Source organism: Physeter macrocephalus, chromosome 11 (genome assembly GCF_002837175.3).
Source record: "Physeter macrocephalus isolate SW-GA chromosome 11, ASM283717v5, whole genome shotgun sequence".
NCBI classification, from domain to species: Eukaryota; Metazoa; Chordata; class Mammalia; order Artiodactyla; family Physeteridae; genus Physeter; species Physeter macrocephalus.
In genome coordinates this window covers 66492971-66519536 of record NC_041224.1, presented here as the reverse complement: position 1 = coordinate 66519536, position 26566 = coordinate 66492971, and the positions used below count along the sequence as shown (strand labels likewise).

At 40.3% G+C, this 26566-nt stretch overlaps 1 protein-coding gene across 7 annotated transcripts in view; it reads left to right on the top strand.

The window, feature by feature from the left end:
- Positions 1 to 26566, top strand: part of SIN3A (SIN3 transcription regulator family member A) — a 65773-nt gene that overhangs the window by 26045 nt on the left and 13162 nt on the right. For all 7 annotated transcript variants that reach the window (XM_007120717.4, XM_007120716.4, XM_055088119.1 and 4 more), the window contains 15 exons: positions 186 to 362; positions 5065 to 5171; positions 5845 to 6127; positions 7176 to 7427; positions 8003 to 8155; positions 8295 to 8453; positions 10618 to 10707; positions 12674 to 12792; positions 13370 to 13580; positions 13890 to 14006; positions 16395 to 16633; positions 17980 to 18163; positions 19231 to 19804; positions 22286 to 22455; positions 25756 to 25929. In XM_007120717.4, the coding sequence (XP_007120779.1) occupies positions 186 to 362; positions 5065 to 5171; positions 5845 to 6127; positions 7176 to 7427; positions 8003 to 8155; positions 8295 to 8453; positions 10618 to 10707; positions 12674 to 12792; positions 13370 to 13580; positions 13890 to 14006; positions 16395 to 16633; positions 17980 to 18163; positions 19231 to 19804; positions 22286 to 22455; positions 25756 to 25929 (3009 nt within the window). The remainder of the gene's footprint in view (positions 1 to 185; positions 363 to 5064; positions 5172 to 5844; positions 6128 to 7175; positions 7428 to 8002; positions 8156 to 8294; positions 8454 to 10617; positions 10708 to 12673; positions 12793 to 13369; positions 13581 to 13889; positions 14007 to 16394; positions 16634 to 17979; positions 18164 to 19230; positions 19805 to 22285; positions 22456 to 25755; positions 25930 to 26566) is intronic.

Sequence of the window (26566 nt, the reverse complement as noted above, 5' to 3'; positions counted from 1 at the left end):
AATAGCTGCAGAATTCTTTTGTAATCTGGGTGGGCTATAATTTATTTCACCAGTTCCCTTTTGTGGGAAATTTGAGTTTCTGATTATCTTTGTGTATGCAAAGATATGTGTGCATGTTCTTTAGAGGCATCTGGGGAAGAATGCATAAAGCTTGAAGCTTCTTATCTGTATTTTGTCCATTCCAGGTTTCAGCCGTTCCACAGAGCTCTGGCAGTCATGGGCCCACCATAGCAGCAGTTCATAGCAGCCATCATCACCCAACAGCTGTGCAGCCCCATGGAGGCCAGGTGGTCCAGAGTCATGCTCATCCAGCTCCACCAGTTGCACCAGTGCAGGGACAGCAGCAGTTTCAGAGGCTCAAGGTGGTATTCAACTCCTTCCATTTCTCTCTTAGCAAGCAACATTGGCTTCAGCCTATTGGTAGTGGTGTAACAACTTTTAACAGTAGACTGGGGGGGTTGAATCACAAGAAGTTTTACTTTGTTTTTATTTTGAAACCTACTTAGATTTCCTGTCTTAGCACCAGTGCCTGATCCAGAAAATACATTCAAGAAATGTTTTTGGAATGGATGAATGCATGGTATTCAAACATTCCAGGACTGAGGGGCTATTTTCATATGAAATAAAGTCCATGCCTCCTTTTGAACTCTTAGTTCTTAGCGTGGAATAAGGTTTTATTAACATACACATAGTTGGCTACAGTTCTGTATAGTTAATGGGCCCGGTATTATGGTTTAATCTTTTTATTCTTGTTTATGACTAGCTAAATTGGCTGGGATCATCAAGTCCATCCTTAGTAAAACACATGCTCCTTTGGGGGAACCTTTATGAAGTTTGGGAAAGGCTGTTATTGTGAATGAAGTGTCAGTGTTTTCATCTGATCTGCTGAGTATGTGCTGTAGGTTTTCACCACTTTGAAATTCATGAGGCATCTGTGGAGAAGTGAAGCTTGTACTCCCAGCTAACCTTCTCTCTCTGTTGAGTGTTACTTTTCAAAACGTGTGATTGTGGTAACAAGTTTTCCAGATTTCATTTTCTTCTAGTTTTACATTTGTATAAAATTTAGAATCTAGTGCAAGAAATATAAAATTAAAGAACTATAAAGAGATAAGATATTGGATCTTTATTTGGTCATACCAGACTAATTATATCGAGTAGCTTGTAAGTAGGAATGAACAATATATCCTTGAAGTATATATTTGTGTAGCAAATATTTCGGCCCTCTCTTTTCCTTGATACTTAATCTAGTTCTCCCTGACTCCTGCCCTCATTGGTTTGGGTTCTTGGGAACTTTAATATTGGCCTAAGGAAATTAAATGTTACATAAATAAAAAGCACACCAAAGCTAAGCTATATAGAGGGATTTTGTAAAATTTACCCTGTCTATATTAGCTTAAGTAATTAAGAGTTGATTATACATAAGCATAGTTCTTAAAGAGAGTACAAATTATTTGGGCCTGTAACTTTACTCTGGGCTCTGTCTTTGGGAAAATATTTGTAAGCTATATTGATGTTTTCCTTAAAACATTTTTACTCTCTGCTTGTAGAGTGATGGCTGTGTACCAAAATGTATTATTGCTATGGACTTAGCACTTCACCAAGTCCTGAAAATATTTTTTTTAATGTTGGTTTGGTGTGACTTAATTCCATATTAATACTGTATTCAGCAGTTAATACCTTAATGTTGCAAAAGAGCTTATAAACTTACTGTTAAACTAACAAAAAGATATATTTATTTCTATATCCCTTTTCCAGTCAGTCCTATCAAAGGTGTATAGCACCTATTTTATTCTTTTTCCTCACTTGCGTTTAAGTATATAGAGTGTGCTTTGTATGTTTTACAGAAGCTGTCAAGGAACATGAAAGGGCTTTAGAGTTGGGGTTATAGAGTGAGTCACAGGTAGAGTTAGGTCTTCTTGCTCTGTTCTTTTAGTTACAAGCTCTTGAATGTGATTCCTGGGCATAATAACTTGTTGAATTTCCTTTCTAATGAGGAGAGGTGAAATGCTTTCTTGTGCCTCCATGTAATTTCATTCAGTATTCTCACATTGCTTGCCATTTTTGGATCAGTCTTAAAATGCTTTATAAGCATTTGAATCAACTTCAGTAAATCATTTATATTCTATAATAAGGAAGTGTTCAGTGAGAACACTTAGGTTATTTCAAGCATCAACATTGTCTATACGTTCTTTTTTGTCTTTGGCAGATTGATGACAAGGAAGATTTGAGTAATTTGAGGCATGTTTGGTGTGATTTAGTTATTTGTTGAATGCCAGTAGCATACATATTTGGCACATATTTAGCAAGGTCTCTTTACAGTTGTTTGTGTTTGTCTCCCCAACAAGATTGTGGACTTCAGGAGGTTAGGGACCTTACTAATAAATACCTGTTGAAGTGAGCCAGGAAAATTCATCAGCAGAATCTAAGAGCCTCCCCAAGTGCCTCCTTAAACTTGCAGCTTTCAAATGACTAGTTCCAAGTTGTTTTTTTCTAAGCTGTGATTCCTAGAACGTATATGTTCTTTTTTAAAGAGTTGTACTACACTTCAGGTAACTAGAGGATTTCCTCACTATTCTTACATGCAGGTTTCTATTTATAATGTAGGTGTCATGCTGGCTTTTTAAAGTGTAGTGTTATTTTATAACTAATATTTAAACAGTGGTTCATTATGACCTGTACCCTTTTCTTCCAAACACACACACATCACATATAATTTCCTTCCTTCAGGTTTCAGCACTTTTTCCCTCTGTGTATTAATTACGTTACACCATAGAGTGCTTTTTTTTTTTTTTTTTTTTTGCGGTACGCGGGCCTCTCACCGTTGTGGTCTCTCCCGTTGCGGAGCGCAGGCTCAGCGGCCATGGCTCACAGGTCTAGCCGCTCCGCGGCATGTGGGATCTTCCCGGACCGGGGCACGAGCCCGTGTCCCCTGCATCGGCAGGTGGACTCTCAACCACTGCGCCACCAGGGAAGCCCGAGTGCTTTTTTTTTGTTTTTAATTTTTTGTGTATTTGTTTATTTTTGATAACTCCTCTGTTGTGACTGTGAATGCTATTCTTAAATATCTTCCATAGTCTTTGTTTCTTCTGCAAACTCAGTGAGTTTTAAGTTCCATCAATTTGGTCATTAATGAACCATTTCAATATGGAAAATTCTGAATATGAATTAAATAGTCCATTGAATTTCAACAAAATTGTCAAGTTATTTCTAAACTACCAAAAGACCAACCATCAAATGAGTGGGTATTGACCAAGTATACACTCTGTTCTATAGCAACACTGAAATGCTCTGATTAACCATGGCCATAGTGGAAGTTTGGGCAACTCTTGGAATACTGTTTAATGGCTTATTTGAACATAAATGTTCTATTTCACAATATATCACAAAAGTAGTGCTTATCAAATCAGATGTTTACTTGTGAAACTTTCCTAAACTTGATGTTTTATATAATTAAAAATAATCCCAAAGTATGTAAGGTACACCTAGTAGGCAGTTCCCTTGGATATCTCCTGAGTAACTAAAACTTAAGCTGTCCTAAATCACACTCATAACTTCCTAGCCTTTCAAACTTGTTCTGTTTTGTGAATGCCGAAATAAGTTATAATTTAGTGAATGCTCCCTCTCCCTTATCTCCCATGTCAATCAGTCAGTCCCCAAACCCTGTTACTTCTATCTCCTAAAAAGCTTTTGAATCTGTCCATTTCTCTCTTTTCCTTTGGTCAGTACTATAATTTATGCCACTCGTGTTCACACATGAGTTAGCCTTATACAATGACTGGTTTTACCTCCTTTTAATCTATTCTGCCTTGCACCAACTCGTTCTCAACACTGTAACCAAATTGAGTACACTAAAGTGCAGATGATAAAAATCTGAATTGCTTTTTAAAAAATTAATTAATTCATTATTTTTGCCTGCGTTTGGTCTTTTTTGCTGCGCACGGGCTTTTTCTAGTTGTGGCGAGCGGGGGCTATTCTTCATTGTGTGGGCTTCTCATTGCGGTGGCTTCTCTTGTTGCAGAGCATGGACTCTAGGCGCATGGGCTTCAGTAGTTGTAGCATGCAGGCTTCAGTAGTTGTGTCTCCCTGGCTCTAGGGCACAGGCTCAGTAGTTGTGGCGCACGGGCTTAGTTGCTCCACAGCATGTGGGAGCTTCCCAGTAGTTGTGGCGCACGGGCTTAGTTGCTCCACAGCATGTGGGATCTTCCCAGACCAGGGCTCAGACCCGTGTCCCCTGCATTGGCAGGCAGATTCTTAACCACTGCGCCACCAGGGAAGACCTAAATTGCTTTTTAACAAGATTCACCTGACCTTTCAGGGTCTAGGTCCTGCATCCTCTCCTGTGTTATCTCTTGTCACTCTTCGTACCACCATTTCTCCTTTTCACCACAGATCCTCTAGCCAAACTGAACTGTTTTCAGTTTTCCAAATGTACCAGATGTTGTCCGGTCTGGGATGCTGCTTCCTCTGACTTTCTTCATGGGTCTTCGCTTTTGCTAACTAGTACTCATCCTTAGGACTCGGTTTAGACACCACTTCTTGGGGGAAGCCCTCCCTTATGTCCCCATAGGTTTTTTTGTTTTTTTTTTTTAGTGTGTGGAGGAGTGCCCTTCCCATGTGCTCTCTGGGCATTCGGTGATTGCCCACTTGCCCCACTGTGTTATGATTCCCAACTGGATGTGAAATGAATTTCTGTAGAGCAGGGACCATGGCTTATTTGTCATACTCCTTAGTACCTCACATTGGGCCTGGCCTGGCATGTTGTTGCTGCTTAGTAGATATTTGTGAAATGAATAAATGAACGAATAAGTGAATGATGTATTAATGTGACTATTCTTCACTAATAATGCTATGCACAATTATCCAAAGCAAGGCTTCAGATTTTATGAGTTGATTTTTATTTTAAGCTTGAGTTTTATTTCTGGTACACATACTAATTTTTGATATTTTTATGTATGTTTACTATATATTTCATTTACTATGCTGATTTTATTTAGGCATAAATCATTTTTAAAAAAATAATTCTTGACTTTCTTTTTATAACCTTGAGATTTATCCCTGCCTCAGGTGGAGGATGCACTATCCTATCTTGACCAAGTGAAGCTGCAATTTGGTAGTCAGCCTCAGGTCTACAATGATTTCCTTGACATCATGAAGGAATTTAAATCTCAGAGGTAAAAGATATACGCGGTTGTACTCAAGCTTTGTGCTTGTTATGTTGATTTTGGAAGGAGGATATAGCTTATTCTTATCTGCTGAAAAATAAAGGATGCTCTTTTGGGGGGGTTTATGCTTTTATTTTCATGGGTCGTGCTTTTATATACTGCTTTATGAAAATTGCAGGCCCTAGACCTTTGTTTTCTGCATACTGGTAAATTTTTCTTAAGTAAAATTTTTCTTAGTACTTCATCTCAATCAGGGAAGTAAACTGGTAATGATTAGGCTACTTGCTTTTTGGATTGATTTAAGATACACTAATATTGTGGCATGGTTCACTATTATAAAAGAGTAACTCGTCTGAACAATGTAGATAGATACATTATGATTTATACTGGTGTATCAGAGGTTGGATCTTCCATGGGAATTGAAGTTTTAGACTTACTGCCTGAGTATCTGCTTGATAGGACTGTTACCATGCATGAATGTATATTCTGTTTAAATTGTGACCAAGCCTCTTTGATTATGAAGCTAAATGGCTTTGGAATTTCAGAGTTCTTTGTGTGTCGTTAGTTTTGTAATATTCAGGTTGATTTTTATTTTCCTGGGTAGAGAACCTAGTGGAATGTGATTTTTTTCTTGCTAGGGTGCTTGTTAAGCTTGCCACTTTAATATTTGTTTTTCTATCAGCATCGACACTCCAGGAGTGATTAGTCGTGTGTCCCAGCTGTTCAAAGGCCACCCTGACTTGATCATGGGCTTCAATACCTTCTTGCCCCCTGGCTACAAGATTGAGGTGCAAACCAATGACATGGTGAACGTGACAACTCCTGGCCAGGTTCATCAGATTCCAACCCATGGCATCCAGCCCCAGCCTCAACCACCACCCCAACATCCTTCCCAGCCTTCAGCCCAGTCAGCCCCAGCTCCTGCCCAGCCAGCTCCTCAGCCCCCACCTGCCAAAGTCAGCAAGGTGAGCACTTGGAAAACTCTGCACCATGTGAAATCCATCCCTAGAAAGCACCTTCCTTTGACATTTTCCCTTAGTATAAGACTTAGATAGATAACACAAGTTAAAATTTCATCGGAGGAGATGCAGTAGTCGCATCCCTATAAAGTGGCTCACATTTACATGCCACATATTTATATATCTGTTTAAATCAACACATCAACAACCTACAAGGACTCTTTTGCCCCCAACTTCTGCTTTTGAACCCATGAGCGTCCCAACAGATGGCAGCTTTGTGTAGTAGTACTTGGATAGCACAGGCAGAAATGGTCATCTTATGATCAGATTACACTGTTTTCCACACGGTCATCATTTTACAAAAGTTACTCCATTTACCAGATTAGGTCATATCAAGCTAAGCAGAAGATCTTGTTGATGACGATGATGATGGGGTGTTCTTAGTCTAGAACTGTATTGATAACTGTAGTCACTAGTCACATATGTCTATATTTAAATTTAAATTAATTAAAATAAATTTTGTTTTTCAGTTGCACCAGCTACATTTCAAGTGCTCAGTAGCCTCATGTGGCTAGTGGCTATTGTGCAGGATAGTGCAAATAAGGAACATTTCCATCACCTCAGAGTTTTCTGTTGGGCAGAGCTGGTTTAGAAGACTTTTTTAATGTGAAGTTAACTGCAACAATTGAATTGACTTTTTTGATATTAAAGATCTATGTAGATTGAGGGTTTTTTTCCTATTCTATTTGCACCTGTTCAGCAAGTGAGCTTAAAAATTGCATATGAAAATTCTTCCTTGTAGTTGGAGACATAGCCCACTTTTAAGGTTGTGTTTAGAAAACTGGAGACTGGAAGTTTTGTATTAGAATGTGTGAACCCTCTACACTTCCTACTCCTGCCCAGTGTGATTTGAGTTGGGCTAAAGTGGCCTGGCCAGAGTGAATAAAGTATTATATATGTTGATCAGACACCTTGTTTCTCTTTATTTTGACCTTTCTTTCATATGTTAAACCATCTGTGTTCCTGAGGAGAATAACGACTTTTTCCTTTTTAGCCTTCCCAACTACAAGCACATACTCCAGCAAGTCAGCAGACTCCCCCACTCCCACCATATGCGTCCCCACGTTCTCCACCTGTCCAGCCTCATACACCAGTGACAATCTCGTTGGGAACAGCCCCGCCCTTGCAGAACAATCAACCTGTGGAGTTTAACCATGCCATCAACTATGTCAATAAGATCAAGAATAGGTTCCAAGGCCAACCAGACATCTACAAAGCGTTCCTGGAGATTTTGCACACATATCAGGTAAGACATTTGCCCTTTCAACCTGTCTTAACTAGGTTGCCCTCCGGGGACAGCTAGTCCAAGAAGACTTGAATAACCCTTATTGTGTCCACTAATTCTTGCTGGAAATTAACCAGTTAGAAATTGTGATGTGTGTTTATAAAGCCAGTGTGATTTACCTGACTTTAATTGCCTTGTAGCAGCTGGTCAGGATTTTTAAAGTCACTGCTCTGTGAAATGAATGCTTATTTATCTGGAAAGTTTAAAGAATGATTTGGGTAATATAGTTAATCTACAATAGAAGGAGGAATTTCTCTAATATTTTGTGTTTTATCAGTTGGTAGTGGTCCCCTGAGCATTCACATATACTGCCCTGGTTTTCAAAAGGAATTGTCAGCCACCATCTTCCACTCCTTTCTCAACTTCGAAGTTTGAAGCCAAAACAGGTGCTGAGAACATAGACTTTCCTCTTAGGTGCAGCCCAAATAGATAACATACAAAGCCCCTACCAGACATCTCAGAAAGTGAGCAAAAGTGAGTCACTCAAAACAGTGGCCTTCTAATATGATCTCTTCCCATTTGCAATTTCCTATCAGAAAGAGCAGCGGAATGCCAAGGAAGCTGGAGGAAACTACACTCCAGCGTTGACTGAGCAGGAGGTGTATGCCCAAGTGGCTCGTCTTTTTAAAAATCAAGAAGATCTATTGTCAGAGTTTGGACAGTTCCTACCAGATGCCAACAGCTCTGTGGTAAGTTTTATTTAGAACTACACTGTTGAGAATGGTTATCTTAGATAAGTTAGGAAGCTGGAATCAGAAGGAGACTTTTTCTAAATGAAACTTACTTGCTTTAATAAGAGCATTCATCTCTTTCATGTGTCTTAATTAGCTTTTAAGCAAAACAACTGCTGAGAAGGTCGATTCTGTGAGAAATGACCATGGAGGCACTGTGAAGAAACCTCAACTGAACAACAAGCCGCAGAGGCCCAGCCAGAATGGCTGCCAGATCCGCAGGCACTCTGGAACGGGAGCCACCCCTCCAGTGAAGGTAAGAAGGGCACAGCTGCTCATTTTGACTTTCCGGAGCAATACCTGGTGGACAGTGCTCAAGGGTTGACAGTTGGATCCTGGGTATTGGGAGTTAGTTGGTGTATGTCACAGAAACTCAGTGCAAAGCTTTTTATCTGGCTTGTGAAGGAATGTTAGAATAGTGCTAATTGCTCAGATTACTGTACTTTTGAGTTCTTACTGGTTTTCTTTATATTTTTCCTCTTCTTTGCTGGTAGCTCGAATCTGGTTTTTTTGTTTCCTGCCAAGGGTTTCTGAGACTTAATTAATTTTTCCTGCCTTGTGCTAAGAAAGAAGATTTTTAAGTTTGATAATTGTTTCCTAAACAAGTCAGTGGTCTCTGAGGTCCTCTTGTGAGTAAAGCACATTTGCTTTGTGGGATCTCTTTGGTCTAGAGGCCTATCCTGTCCATGGTTCTTTGTTGGGTTGCCAGATCGTATCTGTATCATCTTAATCTCCAAGGAAGGACCTTTGGGCTGCAGCAGAGGGCAGGAGTCTTCAACTCCTGTTAGTGACCTATCACGCAATGTTTCTTGTTAGAGTAAACACTGATGGTCTGCCTACAGAAAGCTGAGCCCACTCCCTTCCTCTTTGACGTGGGGCAGCTGTGCTAGGGAGCGGGCTAGGTGTATATATTGAATGTTGCTTCACTGAATCCTAAAGCTGTGTGTAACACTGAAGAGATAGACGTGTCAGCAGAATTTAGTTAAAAAATAGCAAAAGCTAGTGGAATTTCTTATGGTAAGAAGTGACTGGTAAATAAGCAAATAACCACAAAGACTAACCTGTTAGGTGTTGTTAACACTTTTGAAGTACTATTGAAGAACTATTTTTCAGTGTTTATAATGGTTTCTCCTTTTGAAAGCAAGTTGAACATAGTAATAGGTTATATTTCTTCACTTTAGTAAAGGAGTGTTATAGGAGTAGCAGGAATCAGGTCAGCAGATACAGGTCAATGTTAGTCTCCTCCCACACTGGATTACCCACAGGTGGAAACCCTATATTGGGAGATTAGGATTCCCTATCTACCTTCTCCTTAGGCAGTGTAAGCAGAGGCTATGGCTCCTAAGAGAGTGTACTCCAACGTGGCAAAGGTAAACGTGCTGCTTCTCCAAATATTTGTGCATTTCTTCACAGGTAGTTGAGAGGTGGCTTTTTTTTTTTTTTTTTTTTTTTTTGCAGTACTCGGGACTCTCACTGTTGTGGCCTCTCCCGTTGCGGAGCACAGGCTCCGGACGCGCAGGCTCAGCGGCCATGGCTCACGGGCCTAGCCGCCCTGCGGCATGTGGGATCCTCCCGGACAGGGGCACGAACCCGTGTCCCCTGCATCGGCAGGCGGACTCTCAACCACTGTGCCACCAGGGAAGCCCAAGAGAGGTGGCTTTTTTAAAGTAAAATTTTTGCCTGGTAGTTATGTATGGCCCATTCATTTGCTTTGAAAGAGCAGTCTTAAGTTAGTCTGAGTGGATATTGCTCACAAGGTGGTTATTCCTCCTGTTAGGAAAATAAACTGTTTTTTTTTTTTTTGTTCATGCATTTTTAAATTGAACGATTAAAAGGTAAAGGTTAAAGATTGATTTCTGTGTATTCCAGATATTTTTACAGCCTCTTCTGCCTCCACAGCTAGGAAGACAAGGCAATGGCGTTAGGTTCCAAATAAAGTTACTTTTGGCCCGTGGAAAAAAGTGAGGATATTAATTCTAACGTCACAGTAATGCTGTGACCATTTATAGAGAGAGCATTTGGGAAGTAAAATGATCTGTGAACCTCTGGAAAAAAAAAACTGACAGGCAATCTAAAATAGAGAATCTAAAATAGAGAAGAGGAGTGGAAATTTTTTAGGATGTAAAGCAAGTCAGTGGCTTGAATTAATTCTCTCATTTGTTGCAAATTAGTAATCAGTGGTGGTCAGTGATGGAACCTTAGAACAGAGACGAAAATAAAATTCAGAGAGGGAATTCCTTGGTGGTCCAGTGGTTAGGACTCGGCCCTCTCACTGCCGGGGGCCCAGATTCAATCCCTGGTTGGGGAACTAAGATCCCAAAAGCCAAGAGGCTCGGCCAAAAAAAACAAAAAGAAGAAAATATAACCCAGAGAAACCCATTCTTTGACTCTTACATGTTTGTGTTTTTCCTTTTTTGCAGAAGAAACCCAAACTGCTCAGCCTCAAGGATTCTTCTATGGCAGATGCCAGCAAACATGGTGTAGGAACGGAATCATTATTTTTTGATAAGGTGAGTAATGAATGAATTGGATTTAAAATTAGCTACTAATGCTGAAAGAAAATCACCCTGTCCCCAAGAAGATTTTGTTTTAGAGGCATCAAGCTGATTAGGACTTTCTACTTTTTAATATAGTTTTCAAATTGTAGGTCCTTTCAGTCTATGAGAACTATTAGCACAGCTGGAGAAATGGTAGCATTGTTTGCTTCAGTTTTGTGAAGTAGTTGCAGCAAAATACAGCATTTCCTATGGTGGAAGAAAGCTTTAAAAGAAATGCATGATATTACTCTCAGAAGATATCTGGAACTCCCTGTTGTATCTATCCAGATCTGTATAGTGGGGAGTGTCAGTGCACCAATTGTTGAGGACTTAAGATGACTTTTAACCTTCTGATTGCTTGTGATACTTATTTGTGGTATCGCATATTGGGTTCATGGGAATTCTGATTTAACTGTGTTTTCAGAGCTCCCCAGGTGATTCTAATGAGCAGCCAGAGTTGAGATTATTGGTCTAAACGGTGTTGTGTGGTATGTGCCTGACTTCCTCCTTGGAGTCAACTTGATTAGCAGGCTACTTTCATCATGGTGGCTGGCAAACGTCAGACTTCTTTCTGGCAGGAACCAGCCTGGATTGATCTGGTGGTGACTTAACCTGTCTTGCACCTCTGGGTTTTTGCAAAAGGGCAAATGATTTAGCACCTCCATGACTGGTGCCTCCCAATTGCTCTCTGCCTGTGAGCTGTGCTGCAAAACAGTTAAGCATCCCTGGCTCTGACTTGAACCATTTCTGAGGGCAGCCTGGGCACTTGGTGCTTTTGAGGCAAATGTAGAAGTCCAGGTCACAACCAACAAATGGCAAGGAAAGGGTGAGGGACGGGGGACCGAGTAAGTTAATTTTTAAAAGAGTGGTGGTATTTTTTTGGTCATTTTTGAAGTACTTATTTCTTAGAGATACATACTGAAGTGCATGTAGATGAAAAGTCTGGAGTTTGCTTTAAAATTCAGTGATGGGGGAAATGGGCATAGATGAAACAAAATTTACTATGTATTGATCATTGCGGTTGGGTGAGTACAAGAGGTTCGTTAGACTATTCTGTCTGCTTTTGTATATGTTCACAAGTTAATAAAAATTAAAAGTAAATATTCGTCATTTGCTCTGAAGGTACACATTCGGTATAGTGTCTACTGATTGATCGTTATGAAAAGTATATGGGAGCCTGGAGAAGGGGTTTTTAATAAACTGCTTGGCTTGGTGTGAGTGTCTCCACCCCCCACAATACTAAGTACATGTCTGTATATGAAATTAAAAGTCCAGATTGCTCATCTAGCCAGGCTAGTATTACTTTGTCTATGCCATTTTTTTTTTAGCATTTTGGATATTAAAATTCTCAATATTATAAATGGAGAAAGGAAAAGAATCAGGTCAGAGGACAAAAGTACCTTATTTTAAAAGGTCATTATTCAAGATTACCAGAGTTCGAAAAGAGTGTTGTCAAAGATTCTTGCTGTACATACCTGTTAGGAGAGGCAATAAAAGCTTGGGTAACTCTGATATGGTCCAGAGAATCAGGCATGTGAGACGGTGAATGTCTTCTTTACTCCAGGATCTCTTTTTCAGAATTTTTATTATGGAAAACTTTAAACGTGAAATTAGAGTGAACAGTGAAGTGACTCTTCATGCCACCGCCATCCAACCTCAGCGGTTCTCAACTCCTAGCCGGTGTACTTGTTTCATGTGTACTCTTACTCTTATTTGGGGACAAATCTCAGATAATGTATTATTTCATCCATAAGTATTTTATTAAGTTTCCTTTTTAAATGATACCTTTTTTCAAACATAAGCATTAACACATCTAAGAAAACCAACATTGATTCCTTAATATTGTCAAATACAGTTCAAATTTCCCCAGTCTTTTAAAAGCAATCCAGGATCTCTTGATTCCTTGCTTAATTATTTTTCTTTCGGCTGTCTCCATAAGGTCCGAAAGGCTCTGCGGAGTGCAGAGGCCTATGAAAATTTCCTGCGCTGTCTTGTTATCTTTAACCAGGAGGTGATCTCTCGGGCGGAGCTTGTGCAGTTAGTCTCTCCGTTCCTGGGGTAAGTGGAGTCAGGAGCTTAGCCATGATGTGTGATATGGAGGTGAAATAAAACTTAGTTTGTGGGAGTATGTGATAAGCAAAATTAATTTGATTGTGGTGGGTCAGTTGACTCATAAAATGTTGGTGTCAAGAGACTCCTCTGGGAAGTCTTCTAGTTCAACTTTGGAGATGAAAAAATAGGCAGAGAGGGCGTTGGCCAAGGCTAGTGGTCTCCTGATCCCCTGACCAATGTTGGAGGTTTTATAGAGACCAATCTCTTCCAGGGTTCTAGAATCTTGACTTTGACAACCTAAGAATTATCTGAACATTGAAGCAATATTCCTGATTAGAAAATGGCTCGTTATTGCCTGGTACAGTTCTTCCGTCACCACCTTAACTGGTCTTAGAGCACTCTATAAGAAAAGGAGGAGCCAAGTATTCAGAAGCACTGCTTCTTAGGCAGGAAATAATAATTGTCATTGGAATTTGTCCAATGGTAGTAGAGTTCTGAGCCAACACCAGATAGTGGTAGTCACACCTCAGGATTACTGCATCATGCTTCTAATTGCTCACCAATTTTTGGTTTGATTCTTCAGGAAATTCCCAGAATTGTTTAATTGGTTTAAAAACTTTCTGGGCTATAAGGAGTCTGTACATCTGGAAACCTTTCCAAAGGAACGAGCCACAGAGGGCATTGCCATGGAGATAGATTATGCCTCTTGTAAACGGTTGGGCTCCAGCTATCGAGCCCTACCAAAGAGTTACCAGCAGCCCAAGTGTACAGGACGGACTCCTCTCTGTAAAGAGGTAAGGCCTTCCTGAGAAAGGATCAGCCCTGAATCTGCAGCTTCCTCCAGAAGGGAGTGGTACCTGGGATGGAGAATTTACATGAATGAAGAAATCAAAGTGCTTTTCTGTCTTTTTTTCAAAAGAAAATGTTTTATACCTTTATTGAGAGCCTTTTTCTTACTATCTTTTTTAAACTTGCTAAAGGTGAAACTTGTAATGTTAACTGTTTCTTCCCTCCCCTAAAGTTTTGTCTTTTTTATTGAGAACGCTGAATCACCAGAAAACTTTGTTACACTTTTGTTTCAATTTCTCTTCTTTTACCCAAAGGTTTTAAATGATACCTGGGTTTCCTTCCCCTCCTGGTCTGAGGACTCCACCTTTGTCAGTTCCAAGAAAACTCAGTATGAAGAACATATCTATCGTTGTGAAGATGAACGTTTTGAGGTACAAGCTCCTTTATCATTTGAAGCTTGGGGAAATGGGAGATTTGGAACAAGAGGATATCTTAAATATCTACCTGGGAGGGTTGGTTTTTTAAGACAAGGGAGAGAGAGGCTCACGTTCTTCTGTGGTAAATGCTTGTTGTATTTACCATGTTTTACGACTTTGTCAAATATATTAGTAATATTTTTATGACAAATGTGACTTACCCTTTGTAACTGAAATTATCCATTGATGGCTGAATAATACTCCTTTGAATTTCCAATAGCGTTTTAAAGGTTATTGTGTCTATATTGTATATAAAATCAGTATCTTAAGACCTAGTGGGCTTTCTTGCAGCTGTTTTAAATTATTTATCTTAAAATGTGTATTATTTTTAGCAGGTATCTTAAAATGGTTAGCAAACCAGCTCTCTTGTGAGAACTGGAACTCCTCTTTCATATTTCTGATATTGATTTGGCTCCATTTGAAAGAAAGTTGAGTTAGGGACTTTATCTTAAAGTAGTTGGGAAGGGAAGAGCTGGAGTGAAGAAATGAGCTGGTAGAGAGCCCCAGTACCAGGAGTGGGAGTACTGAAAATGGACTCAATTCTCAGTGTGTTTAAGTGTCTAGTTCACTGATAGCAACAAAAATGGAATGTGAAAATGTGTCTTAAGAGGTAAAATTACGTGCATTCTATTTAATGTATTTATTATATAAAACCGACTGCCCCTGCTCATTCATATGGATGGGAGATATTTTGCTCCTTTTTTAATCCATACTGATTTAGCTCTCTGCCAGTTATCCCCCTTCACACTTGCTTCATCTGTTTCTGGCATGTTTTGAATGAAGAGCCCCATGTTGCTTGGCCACTGTCAGGCGGTTGGCCATCTCTGCCCCAGTGTTTATGAGGAGCTTCAACCATTTGTAGAAAACTCAATCGTGACAGATGTTAACTTCTATAGAAAGTTTTATCAAGCTAAAGAAAGCATTTCTTTTTTACCTATGTTTAGTAAGTTTAGATGATGTGTGAGAAAGCAGAGACTGGCCTCTGTTTTTGACAGGATATTCCTATTCTCGACTAGTATGCCTGCAAATGAGAGGCAACAGCCTCATTTCCCACTTGTTATTACAGGAGTGAAGACGCAAGAAATGTGTGTGTGTGCACTTGCACGTGCTTAGGATTGGATGGGATGGACTAGTTTGAATCCTTTATACATCAGGATAGGTTAACATTCCTGTAATACAGACAACCCCCAAATCTCAGTGGCTTAAAAAAATAGATTTATTTCTTCATCATACTACATATGCATGATGTTTAGCAGGAGAGTCTGCTCATCAGAAGTACTTGGGGACCTAGGCTGACAGAGTGCCACCATCTTGAACAGTGCCAGTGACTAGAGGGAAAAAGAGCTCAGGTGGATCTTGCACCCTTAAATGCTCTAGCCTAGAAGTAATAGACATTACTTTGACTCACCTGTGCAAAACTCATTTTCCAGAACTAGTTGCATGGCCCTATCTAATCACAAGGGAGCCAGGAAGTTCAATCCATCATTTATCCATAACTGGGGAAAAGGGGGCCAGAAATATTTGACAAAATGACTGCCATAGTCCTGAAACTACAAAATTTAGGAAACACACAGACATTTGGTCATAGCCCCTTGAGACTGCTCATTTACTTCATTTTCTCTTTCTCATCTGGAGAATTTTGTGTTAAGCCTTGGAAAAAAGTTAACTCAAAGGTTGCTAATCATATCCTTAACCAGGTCAGGCTAAGCCCTTGCCAGAAAATAAAATGCCAGAAATTCAGTAAGAATTTAAATGGTTACCCACAAATACGACATTGAAGCCCGTAAGGAATGATAGCCACTGCTCTTATTGTTACTAGATGTGGAACAAGGCTATTAAATATTTAAACATTTCAAGTTACCCTGAAAAACCTTATTCATGAGACTGATTGGTAATCTTGAATGGTCTTTTTGGGATTTCGTTTTAGTGGTTGTTATTGTTTGTAACATCTTAGTAATTCATGAAAGTTCAGGGGAAAGTGTCTGTAAGGTTGCCTCCTATTAGGTCCCTCTGGTGTGGGGGCCAGGGGCCAGTAGTCCTAAGTAAAGCACACTGGTGGTGGTACAAGTATTAACTACCGCTTAGCCATCATGTATTGGATGTTTGTTGCGTGCCTGGCATCGTGCTAAATCCTTTACGTGGATTGTACTGTTAAATCCAGAAAACAACCTTATGAGAGTAGGTGGTGTTATTCCTGTTTTACTTATAAGGACACAGAGTTTTATATGGCTATGGTATGGCAGAGCCAGGATTCAAATCCAAGGAGTTTGACATCTACCTTATACTCCTGATAGCTATTCTGTTCTGGTTGGGGTCCTGAGCATACTTTGTCTTTTTCTTCAGCTTGATGTAGTTTTAGAGACCAATCTGGCAACGATCCGGGTTCTGGAAGCAATACAGAAGAAGCTTTCCCGCTTGTCTGCTGAGGAACAAGCCAAATTTCGCTTGGACAACACCCTCGGGGGCACATCAGAAGTCATCCATCGAAAAGCCCTCCAAAGGATATATGCTGATAAAGCAGCTGACATCATTGATGGACTGAGGAAGAACCCCTCCATTGCTGTCCCAATTGTCCTTAAAAGGTACCTGAGTGAATATGCCCTTCATGCTTCAGTGTGCTTCTTGACAGACGTAGTGTCCCATTCAATAAGATTCTCCTTTTCGACTTGATTATCCATGAGACCTCCATTTCTCCCCAACCCTGGTTGTAGGTGGAGTATGGGGTAGTGGAGCTTCCCGATGGGGTTCTGTGTAACCAGCAGTAGAGAACAAACCTTTAAAGTCCATAGTGGAATGCTCTGTGTGTTTGAGGTAATATTTTAAAATAGAGAAAAGAAAAAAGAAGAAAACAGCCACCCATCTTCCTGCCACTCAGTACTAACCAATGTTCACATCTTTGTTTTTTAATAAGAAAAATCACGTTGTCTTTGTAAAATTGATACGTGTTATTTAAAAAGACTTAGCTTGCCATTTTTACCAAGAATGTCTTCTTTCTCCTAACAAAACTTCAGCCTGAGGTATAGAGGGGCTGTTGAACCCCCCTAAGGCTAGGTATCAAGGAGGAGGCCAGGGCTGAGCCCCAGGCTCCTCCAAGCACATGGCACTCTGTACTACACTATGAATTCCAGCTAAGATTCATAGGGATCTCCGTCTGTATCACCTGGTGAAAACTTACCTGCTGCACAGTGCACAAGTGCCCAGATTTTATTGTTCCTCCCTAGTCTCCTCAAGAGCTGGCACAAGCTGTTCCTCTCCTTGCCAGTAGCATTTAACTTTTGTCTTTGAGATGGAGTATATTCTTCAGTTCTAGTGCTGGTTTTGATTTTACTCTCCTCTCTTCTAGAGTATCAGGATCAGTTGTTCTCATTAGAACTTCCAAACTGTGGCCAGAGGAACATTATTGTGCAAGTTCTCTGCTCTTAGACTTTTGCATTTATATTAGCATAATAAACGTTCTCAGAAGTCCTGTAGCAAAGAAACTTGTTTCACTTTGTTTTAGCTGGCCAAGAAAGAGAACCTCCTTTTCTAGGGTATTCTGTGGAATGTTGTTTGAGATATAACTATTCTTGGCAAGATTTCTGACTTCGGGACAAATTACTTCCCCAAAGTGAGTCCTGAATGAGTAATTTTCTCTTGTATCAGAGTTCAAGACTGGTCTGAATAAAATTTACCCCAAAGTTGCCAACAGTTTTGACAGATCTGCTATATCTTTTGACCTTCAAAATAAAATAAACCTGATGTATTTCTTACTTCTAAACCCTTATGAGATTAGGTGCTGTTACCCCTATTTTACTGATAAAGAGACAGTCTTATATGGCTAATACGGCAGAGCCAGTATTCCAGTGCAGGATTCCAATATGACTCCCTACCTTAAAATTCCCTCATCTCGATTCCCATGTCTTGTTGTTTCCACCTTCCACTCCACTAGGTTGAAGATGAAAGAGGAAGAATGGCGAGAAGCTCAGAGAGGCTTTAACAAGGTGTGGAGAGAGCAAAATGAGAAATACTACTTGAAATCTCTGGACCACCAAGGCATCAACTTTAAACAAAATGACACCAAGGTCCTGAGGTCTAAGAGCTTACTCAACGAGATTGAGAGTATCTATGATGAGGTGAGCTGGAGGTCTCTACATCTGTGCGAAGTCCCCAGTCTGTATGTTCAGCATAGCTTTGACTGCTGCAGATTACCTTTGTTATATGAATGTGAGACCCTCCAAAACTTGTTGATTCTTGCTTCATAGCATAGACGTCTATTCCCGATTCTACCATTTTAAATCTAAGCCTCACTAAGCTGTTTTACTAGTTTCCCATCCTGGTTTCAGTTCATGCCCACTACCCGTCTCTCCCACTTCTCTCCCTATCTGTTTCCTTCCAGCAGTACCTTATATTCCTTCGTGTAGCCCATCTCAACTTCCCACAGCTTAAAATACTATCATTGATCCCCAGACTTTTTTTTTTTGGCCGCACTGTGTGGCTTGTGGGATTTTAGTTCCTCGAAGTTGGGCCTTCCACACTGACAGTGTGGAGTCCTAACCACTGGACCACCAGAGAACTCCCCCTAGACTCTTCCTAATCCTTGTTTATTCGGCATCCTTACCAGAATTATATAGAGTACTGGGAGCTAGGATACAGAGATGAATAAGAAGTTAATCCTGCTTTCTTTGAGCTCACAGTCTTAGGGGATGGACAGAAACAAATACAGTGTGATTGAGAATTCCTAGAAGTGGTGTGATCTTGAATTTGGAAAAATTTTGTATTATGAAACTATCAAACATACACAAAAGGGGAGAGAATAGTAAGATGAGCTCTTACATAAACTTAATCACCTCTATTTTGCCAATTTTGTTATACCTGCCACCTTCCACACTCCCACCTCAGAAGGATTTTAAAGTAAATCCTAGACTTCATATCGTATCCTCCATAAATACTAATCCGGAATTTTAAAAGATGGTCCCAGTTCTGTCCCACTGTCTCTTATAAGTCTTCAATGTCTGGAAGACACCGATCATTTTGGTATCAAACTACATCTTGCACATTATCTTTTTGTTTCTGGAAGTTTGGGATTGGAAAGTAATGGCCACTGTGGTTAATAGAAAGTACTACTGGTGTAGTCTCATAGGTCTGTTTGTTGTTTCTGTAGGTACGTCGCATAATACTTTGTCTCTCTCTCTCCTGTTAGAGGCAAGAGCAGGCTACGGAAGAAAATGCTGGTGTACCTGTTGGCCCACACCTCTCACTTGCCTACGAAGACAAACAGATTCTGGAAGATGCTGCTGCTCTGATTATCCACCATGTGAAGAGGCAGACAGGCATTCAGAAGGAGGACAAATATAAAATCAAGCAAATCATGCATCATTTTATTCCAGATCTGCTCTTTGCTCAGAGAGGTGATCTCTCGGATGTAGAGGAAGAGGAAGAAGAAGAGATGGATGTAGATGAAGCCACAGGGGCGGCTAAGAAGCACAATGGTGTTGGGGGCAGTCCCCCTAAGTCCAAGCTACTGTTTAGTAACACAGCAGCTCAGAAGTTAAGAGGGATGGATGAAGTATACAACCTCTTCTATGTTAATAATAACTGGTATATCTTTATGCGACTGCACCAGATACTCTGCTTGAGGCTGCTGCGGATTTGTTCCCAAGCTGAACGGCAAATTGAAGAAGAAAACCGAGAGAGAGAGTGGGAACGGGAAGTGTTGGGCATAAAGCGAGACAAGAGTGACAGCCCCGCCATCCAGCTACGTCTCAAAGAACCTAGTGAGTGCTTAGATTGTCGGTCTACAGAAGATGTGAGGGGTTGGGGACCTCAGGGCCTAGTTAGACTCAGGACTGCTTTCTTTTATACATAGAGCACAGGCAGGCCTTAGAGGCTGGCTGGGTTCAAATCCTAGCACCGCAATTTACTGGTTGTGTGACCTTACTTAAACTCTGTGAACCTGTTTATCTGTAAAATGGAGTTACTACTTGTCTCTTGGGGTTGTTGGGACAATTGGAGAAAATATGCGAAGCACCCTGTGCACTGCTTGGATCATGGACACTCAGTAGCTGATACTATGGGCACCAGGGAAGTGGGTGTCAGTTACTGTCAGCTTCCCAAATGGCAGATCTCTGGGTTATTGCAAAGTGTTTGAAAGGACAGAGACGTGACTCAAACATCATAGTTGGTTTCACTCCATGACAGAACATAAATTCCTAGTTGTTCATGCCTGAGACAGATGCAAAAGAGGAGATGGGGACTCAAGAGATGGTTTGAGACAGCAGAACAGACAGAACAGGAATGAAAATAGAAGACTCAGGAAAAGGAAAATAAATGAGGATTAAGGAAGCCACCATATCCTCTTAAGTAATTCTATGCTGCTTGCTTCTAGATATCTCTTCAGGTCATAAGTTAGGTACTTAAGCTGTGAGCCAAAAGCTTTTTTGTGAAGGCTTTCTTCTGTGCTCTTTAGGAAATAGCCAGTCTTTGGAGTGAATTATCCTTTCTTTTCTTTTCTTTTTCTTTCTTTTTTTTTTTTTTTTTTTTTAACTGTTACTGGTGTAAGAGGCCCATTTGAAGCCCTGGCCTTCTATCTGTTGAAGAGCTAATGAACCTGGGAATTAATTCTAAAAGCCTTTATCTGGATTAATACTAGCTTGAGAGACTTCAGTATAGTGATTCTATCTGCTTGGGTAGAAATGAGACAGAAGATGGCCTAATCCTGGCTTGATCATTGACTTAACCTGGTTTGAGGCTTACAGTTTGTTCTTAAGTAATAATGTCAAGCCTCACACTGATTGTGGGTCATGTGGTTTGCACTAATAGCACTCATAGCTTTATTCTGACATGAAAGCATTTTTTCATGGCGGTAGCACAGCCTGTTCCTATGCTGTGGATCTGAACAAGGTAATGTTCTGTAATGAAACTCAAGCCAGTTGCTTCTTTTAAACAGTAGTTGTCCTGTTTAACCTGTCTTGAATGAATCCATCACACTTCAGATAAATGGAAATGGACTCAGCTTTTGCTCGCAGCCTTTTTTCCCCTATATTTTACAAAGAGGTAACTAAATGTCAAAGACAAAGAGTTCTTGTTGTAATTTTTTTTCATTTAAGTGAACTTTTTATTGAAGTGCAACACATATACAGAAAAGTATACACATCCGAATTGTGTAGCTCAGCGAATTTTTACAAAGCAAACACACCTGATAACCAGCACCCTGATCAAGAAACAGAACATAACCAGTAGCCCCGTCGTGCCACAGTCTTGATTGCCAGCGCTGGAGATCAGAGTTGCCTGTTTTTGAGCTTTATGTAAATGGATCTTATTTTAGTAAACTAAAGGCGGAGTCCTTTCACCTTTCCTTGGGCACTCTGCTAGTTGCCAGACGTCTCTGTAACAACTGATAAGATTCCAGCTGGTGGTTGAAGTGATTCATATGCAGCAAGTACAGATCATTTAATGTAATTTGTGAAGTACAATATTGGGAATCCATTATTAAACAAAAGGACTTTGACAAATGCAGATCACTTCATTATTCATAGAGCATTTAATTTGCACTCCTCTTTTTCTGTTCCCGAGAGGTTTCCCAGTGCTAGAGTTATGGTTCTCTCTGCCTTTTCTTTTCAGCCCTTGATGCTCCGTTGAAAGAGCTGTATGAGCAGGCGACCCATGTGAGGGATGCTCTTTGCAGGCTGCGAGAGCAGGTTCCTCTCTTAGCAGGGGAGCCAAGAACTTTTTTTTTTTTTTTTTGCGGTACGCGGGCCTCTCACTGTTGTGGCCCCTCCCGTTGAGGAGCACAGGCTCCGGACGCGCAGGCTCAGCGGCCATGGCTCACGGGCCCAGCCGCTCTGCGTCATGTGGGATCCTCCCAGACTGGGGCACGAACCCGTGTCCCCTGCATCGGCAGGCGGACTCTCGACCACTGCGCTACCAGGGAAGCCCCAAGAACTTTTTGAAGAAACTTCTTCCCTGGCATATTTTGTCTCCTGTCACGCATAGCCAGGCCATACTGTAAATAAGTGTTTTTCAGGCACGGTCAGTCGGAGTGTTAGAAGCCGCTGTTAAAGTTGCAGAGTCACTCTCCTTTAATAGACAGTGCTGGGGGTTGTAGCCACCTGTCAGATCTCATCTCTCTGCAGCAGACTAAACACCTAGGTTTGTTCTGTTAAGTGCTCTTTAGGCCAGCTGTGGGATTTGCCCTGCCTTCTCTTCCAATCTTTTCTTAGCAGGGTAAGGCCTCATCTCTCCCATCTCTCCCACAGTGGACGTTGATGTAGAAGATTATTACCCAGCTTTCCTGGATATGGTGCGGAGCCTGCTGGATGGCAACATAGACTCTTCACAGTATGAAGATTCGCTAAGAGAGATGTTTACCATTCATGCCTACATTGCCTTTACTATGGACAAACTCATCCAGAGCATTGTCAGACAGGTGAGGGCATGGCGGAGGCTAGGGCTGGTGAGGGAGAAAGTCTACAGATGGATTCAGGAAAGAGAAAAGGCAAGATTTCTGTTGGGAAAGGAAAGTCAGTTTCCTCATATAATGATGTTTATGAACGCATGGTTCTGTAGAGGGGAGGGAGAGGTTAATGTGATGTGATGTCGGATTTCTCCTGTTAACAGAGTGGGAGTACTTCAGCCATGTGGTTGACTCCTTTGCTTTGCTCAGCGTGCCCTGGGAGTATGAGCCTACCTGAGACCTGATGTTTTTTACCCCCAGCACTGGTCCTGACCCCCTGCCCTACCCTCCCAGCTTTTACATCGGGTACCAGGCGTGAGCTCAGTTTCCTCTTCTGTAGGTGTTGGTAATTCTATGGACTTTCCTTATTTAACATTTGAAGTTCTTTTTACAGGAAGGGTTTCATACAACATCTTTTATAATACTCTGTCCACCTCACTATCTGAGATTCCCTCTGAGTTAGATTTGTAGTTGGTTTTGTGGTTTATTCTTGTGGCACCCTGGGAGTTTATAAATATGTTGTTCTTTACAACAATAATTTTATAGCAAATAACATGTAATAGGTTTCCATTCCTTTGCCTTCAGTTCTGAACTTTTGAAGGGATCAGAGTCTGTTGTTAGTGCACCACTTTCTTTAAAGTGAAAACTTTTAAAAAGAAAATTCTAATTCTAGAGTCCACACCACTACTATGGAAAGAAAAGCTTGTTGCTCAGTGTTTTCCTCGGATAAAATATGGAATCCTTCGCAAAGTACTCATGCTTTTGCCTTGAATTTAGAAGGATGCATGGCTCTGCACCCTTCTCACAGGATCTACTCAGAGTCAAGGAATGTTGCTTCACATAACTGATTCTTGGCATCTTCACAAAAGTTGTCAGGCAGAGAGCTAAAAGTTGAAATGGTTATTAGGCCTTCCCTTAAGGGGTCTTTATGGTGATGGACAGAAATCTTTACATGTATACAATCAGCTATGGTCATAATTTTTGAGAGACTAATGCCTGTTAATGTCCCCTAGATTTACATAAAAGACTTCAGTTACTATGTGCTTATGTTTCTGTTTACAAGTTTGCTGTTGCTACAGCTAGAAGTAAAGTCTTTCATACTACCAGTACAACTTTAAAAATCTAATACAACCAGCTTATTTTTTTTTTTATAAGCCCAAGGTTGGTTTTTTTAAACAATAGCTATAATTAGTCCATTTACTAGAAGCACCTGGTTATGATTTTGAGTCAATAATACGTAAGGGCCAATCTTTTTTTATGGAGACGGGTTTTATCCAGAAATCTGAATCCAGTGTTTTAAAAATACGTTTATGCTCCTCAGCTTAACTCCTGAATTGGAGGCATAACATTTCTTATTCTCCTTATCTCCTTTGCTGTTCTCCCAGAGTTCATCGCTGACTGGAGGTGGAACATTTATTTCAAGGTCAAACCATATATTTATCTTACTTTTCTAGACTAGTTTAAGAGGGGTTTGTCTTAAGGATACAATAGGCAGTCTCACAGACATCTGGTGTGGGATTCAAAATATGGCCAGACCATCTAGGGGTTAGACTGGGGAGGTTTTTTTTCCCCTCTCCTGCATGCCTCTGTTCTGGACATCTCCACCATCCTCATGCTTCTCTCTTCAGATGAACACTCAGCACGTACTCAAGGCTTCTCCAGCACCTGAGGCTTTCACTTGCCATGGCAGTGCCTCTGGCCCTGGCATTACCAGCCTTTCCATCCAGGTGCTCCTCTGTAAAAAGTCTACCAGACACACTCATTGTGTCATTTCAATTTAGCAGGAGAGAGAATCTAACCAGCCTAGCGTGGGGTTGAGAGTTGCCTAGTTGTCCCTGGATTTATAATGCTGCCCTTTCCAAAGACTAGAAGGGGCCAGATATCCAAGAAGAGGGTGTGGATAGGGAGTCAGTGACATGGTCTTCTTTTACAGGAAGGTATAAAGAAGAAGTATTTACATGATAGAGACCATGCTTTGGACAGGCACTGCTTTTTTTCTCTCTTAAACACTGTATTTTAAGCCTTCCCCCGTATTATCAAGTTATCATAAGCATTATTTTAATGGTCATATTAAAAGCTGTTATATAGACTAATTGTAATTTAACCATCTCCAGTTGCTGGACTTTCTACCACCATCAGGTCACTCACCCTTCTGACCTTGCACCTTGTCCATTTATCTACAAATACACATACTTGTCATTTAAGAGTTTTTTAAATGTTAAAAATAAGTAGTTGTCATAGTTACTAGCACTTCAAAAAGAGTGTATCTTCCTAAAAATAGAATGGCTTAGTGGTTTTGAGAATTTTAAAGTAAAATAGACAAATTGATACTGCAATTAACATTTTGCTTTCTTGTATCTGTTTTTCACATTCTCTGGCATTTTAATGGGTAAAGTTTCATTTGAGAGAATTTTTATCTCACAGTAGATATATTGTCATGACCTATGAGAACAGAATCTCTGAAAGATTCAACTTTCTAGTCATCAGATAGTTTAATAAGATAGTTTCAGAAGTTACCAGTAGTCAGTCATGATTGACCTGTGTTGAAAATGAGTTAATTTACCTACAATTTTAAATACTGTATTTTTATTATCAGATGTGGAAAAATAGGGGGTGTGTTAGAAAGACTATTAGTCCTAACTCAGCTCCTTCAGCTGATCACCCATGACAGATTAATTCAGTAACAACTTCCTCAATGCCTATTGAGTTTCAGACTTTGTACTAGGGCTGTGAATGTAGACATGTCTTGCTTTCATGGTTCTCCGAAGTCACTCTCCTCACCTTAGCACACATGAGTTTTCTTATCTGACATGTAAATTTGTCTCATATATCAATGTAATAGGGCACCCTTCTCCAGCCTGCTTCCCAGGGTAGTTGTGTGGATCAGCTGAGAATACGTATGAAAGGAAATTGTAAATGGTAAAGAAGTGCCATAAAATTAGGAAGCCATGGAAATTTTCTTTCATGTAAAAAACTTTCTTTGAAGTTCCTTAGAACTTTAAATAAGCAGCACATTAACCTGAGTTGCTTATGGTTTTGCTTTTAAATACATATGAACGTTTTATTCATGGACCAGAGATATGGTTGAAGATTTTGGCTTGGTTTATTCTTCAAGAAAATAAGATAGTGGTTTTGTATGATTAATGTTCTAAAATTATCAACCAGAAAAACCTTTTTGAGCTGAATAATTGGAACCACCAAAGGAAGGCTGAGTGTATGACAGGGAGAACTGTATTTTTGGTTCCCTGATGACTTGCCTTTGCTTGATTCCAGCTGCAGCACATCGTGAGTGATGAGATCTGTGTACAAGTGACTGACCTGTACCTGGCAGAAAACAATAATGGAGCCACTGGAGGCCAGCTGAACACGCAGACCTCAAGGAGCCTCCTGGAGTCAACATATCAGCGGAAGGCTGAGCAGCTCATGTCAGATGAGAATTGCTTTAAGGTGAGAGGTACTCAGGTAGTCAGGGACCATGCTGATGACAGTGTGAGCTGTTGGGGCTCTCTCCACCAGAAGTCAAAGCCATACCAGGGTACTTTGACCCAGTGATTCCACTCCTAGACTGCCTTGGAGAGCCTGTGAACTCACTGGAAGAAATGCAAAAAAAACATGGAAAAGTAAAGTCTCTTGTGGGTAGTCTGTTTCTTGCCTTTTAAAAAAATTAGCTCTTACATATGATTTTTATAATTTTGTATTCTGCTTCTTCTCTGAACATATTTTTGGGTATCAAATGCTTCGTAAATATTATTGTTTAAAAGTGTAATCCATGGTCGTTGTAGAAAAGATAGGAAATGCAGAGAAAAGAAAAACTAGTCACCTACAGTTCTTCCCAGAAATAATCATTGATGGCATTTCTAAACTTTTGTATGCTTGTATATATTTTGAAAAAGATTATACTGGGCAAAATGTTCTGGAACTTATTTTGCTCAATTAGCAACACCTCTGGGTCTTCAGCATCTTTTTATGACTATTTGATATTTAATTTTATAGAAAATTATGCCTGTCTAGTTGGACATTTAGGTTGTTTCTGGTTTTCCACCGTTATAATAGCTAACTAGAAAAGCAAATAGCTGGAAACAGT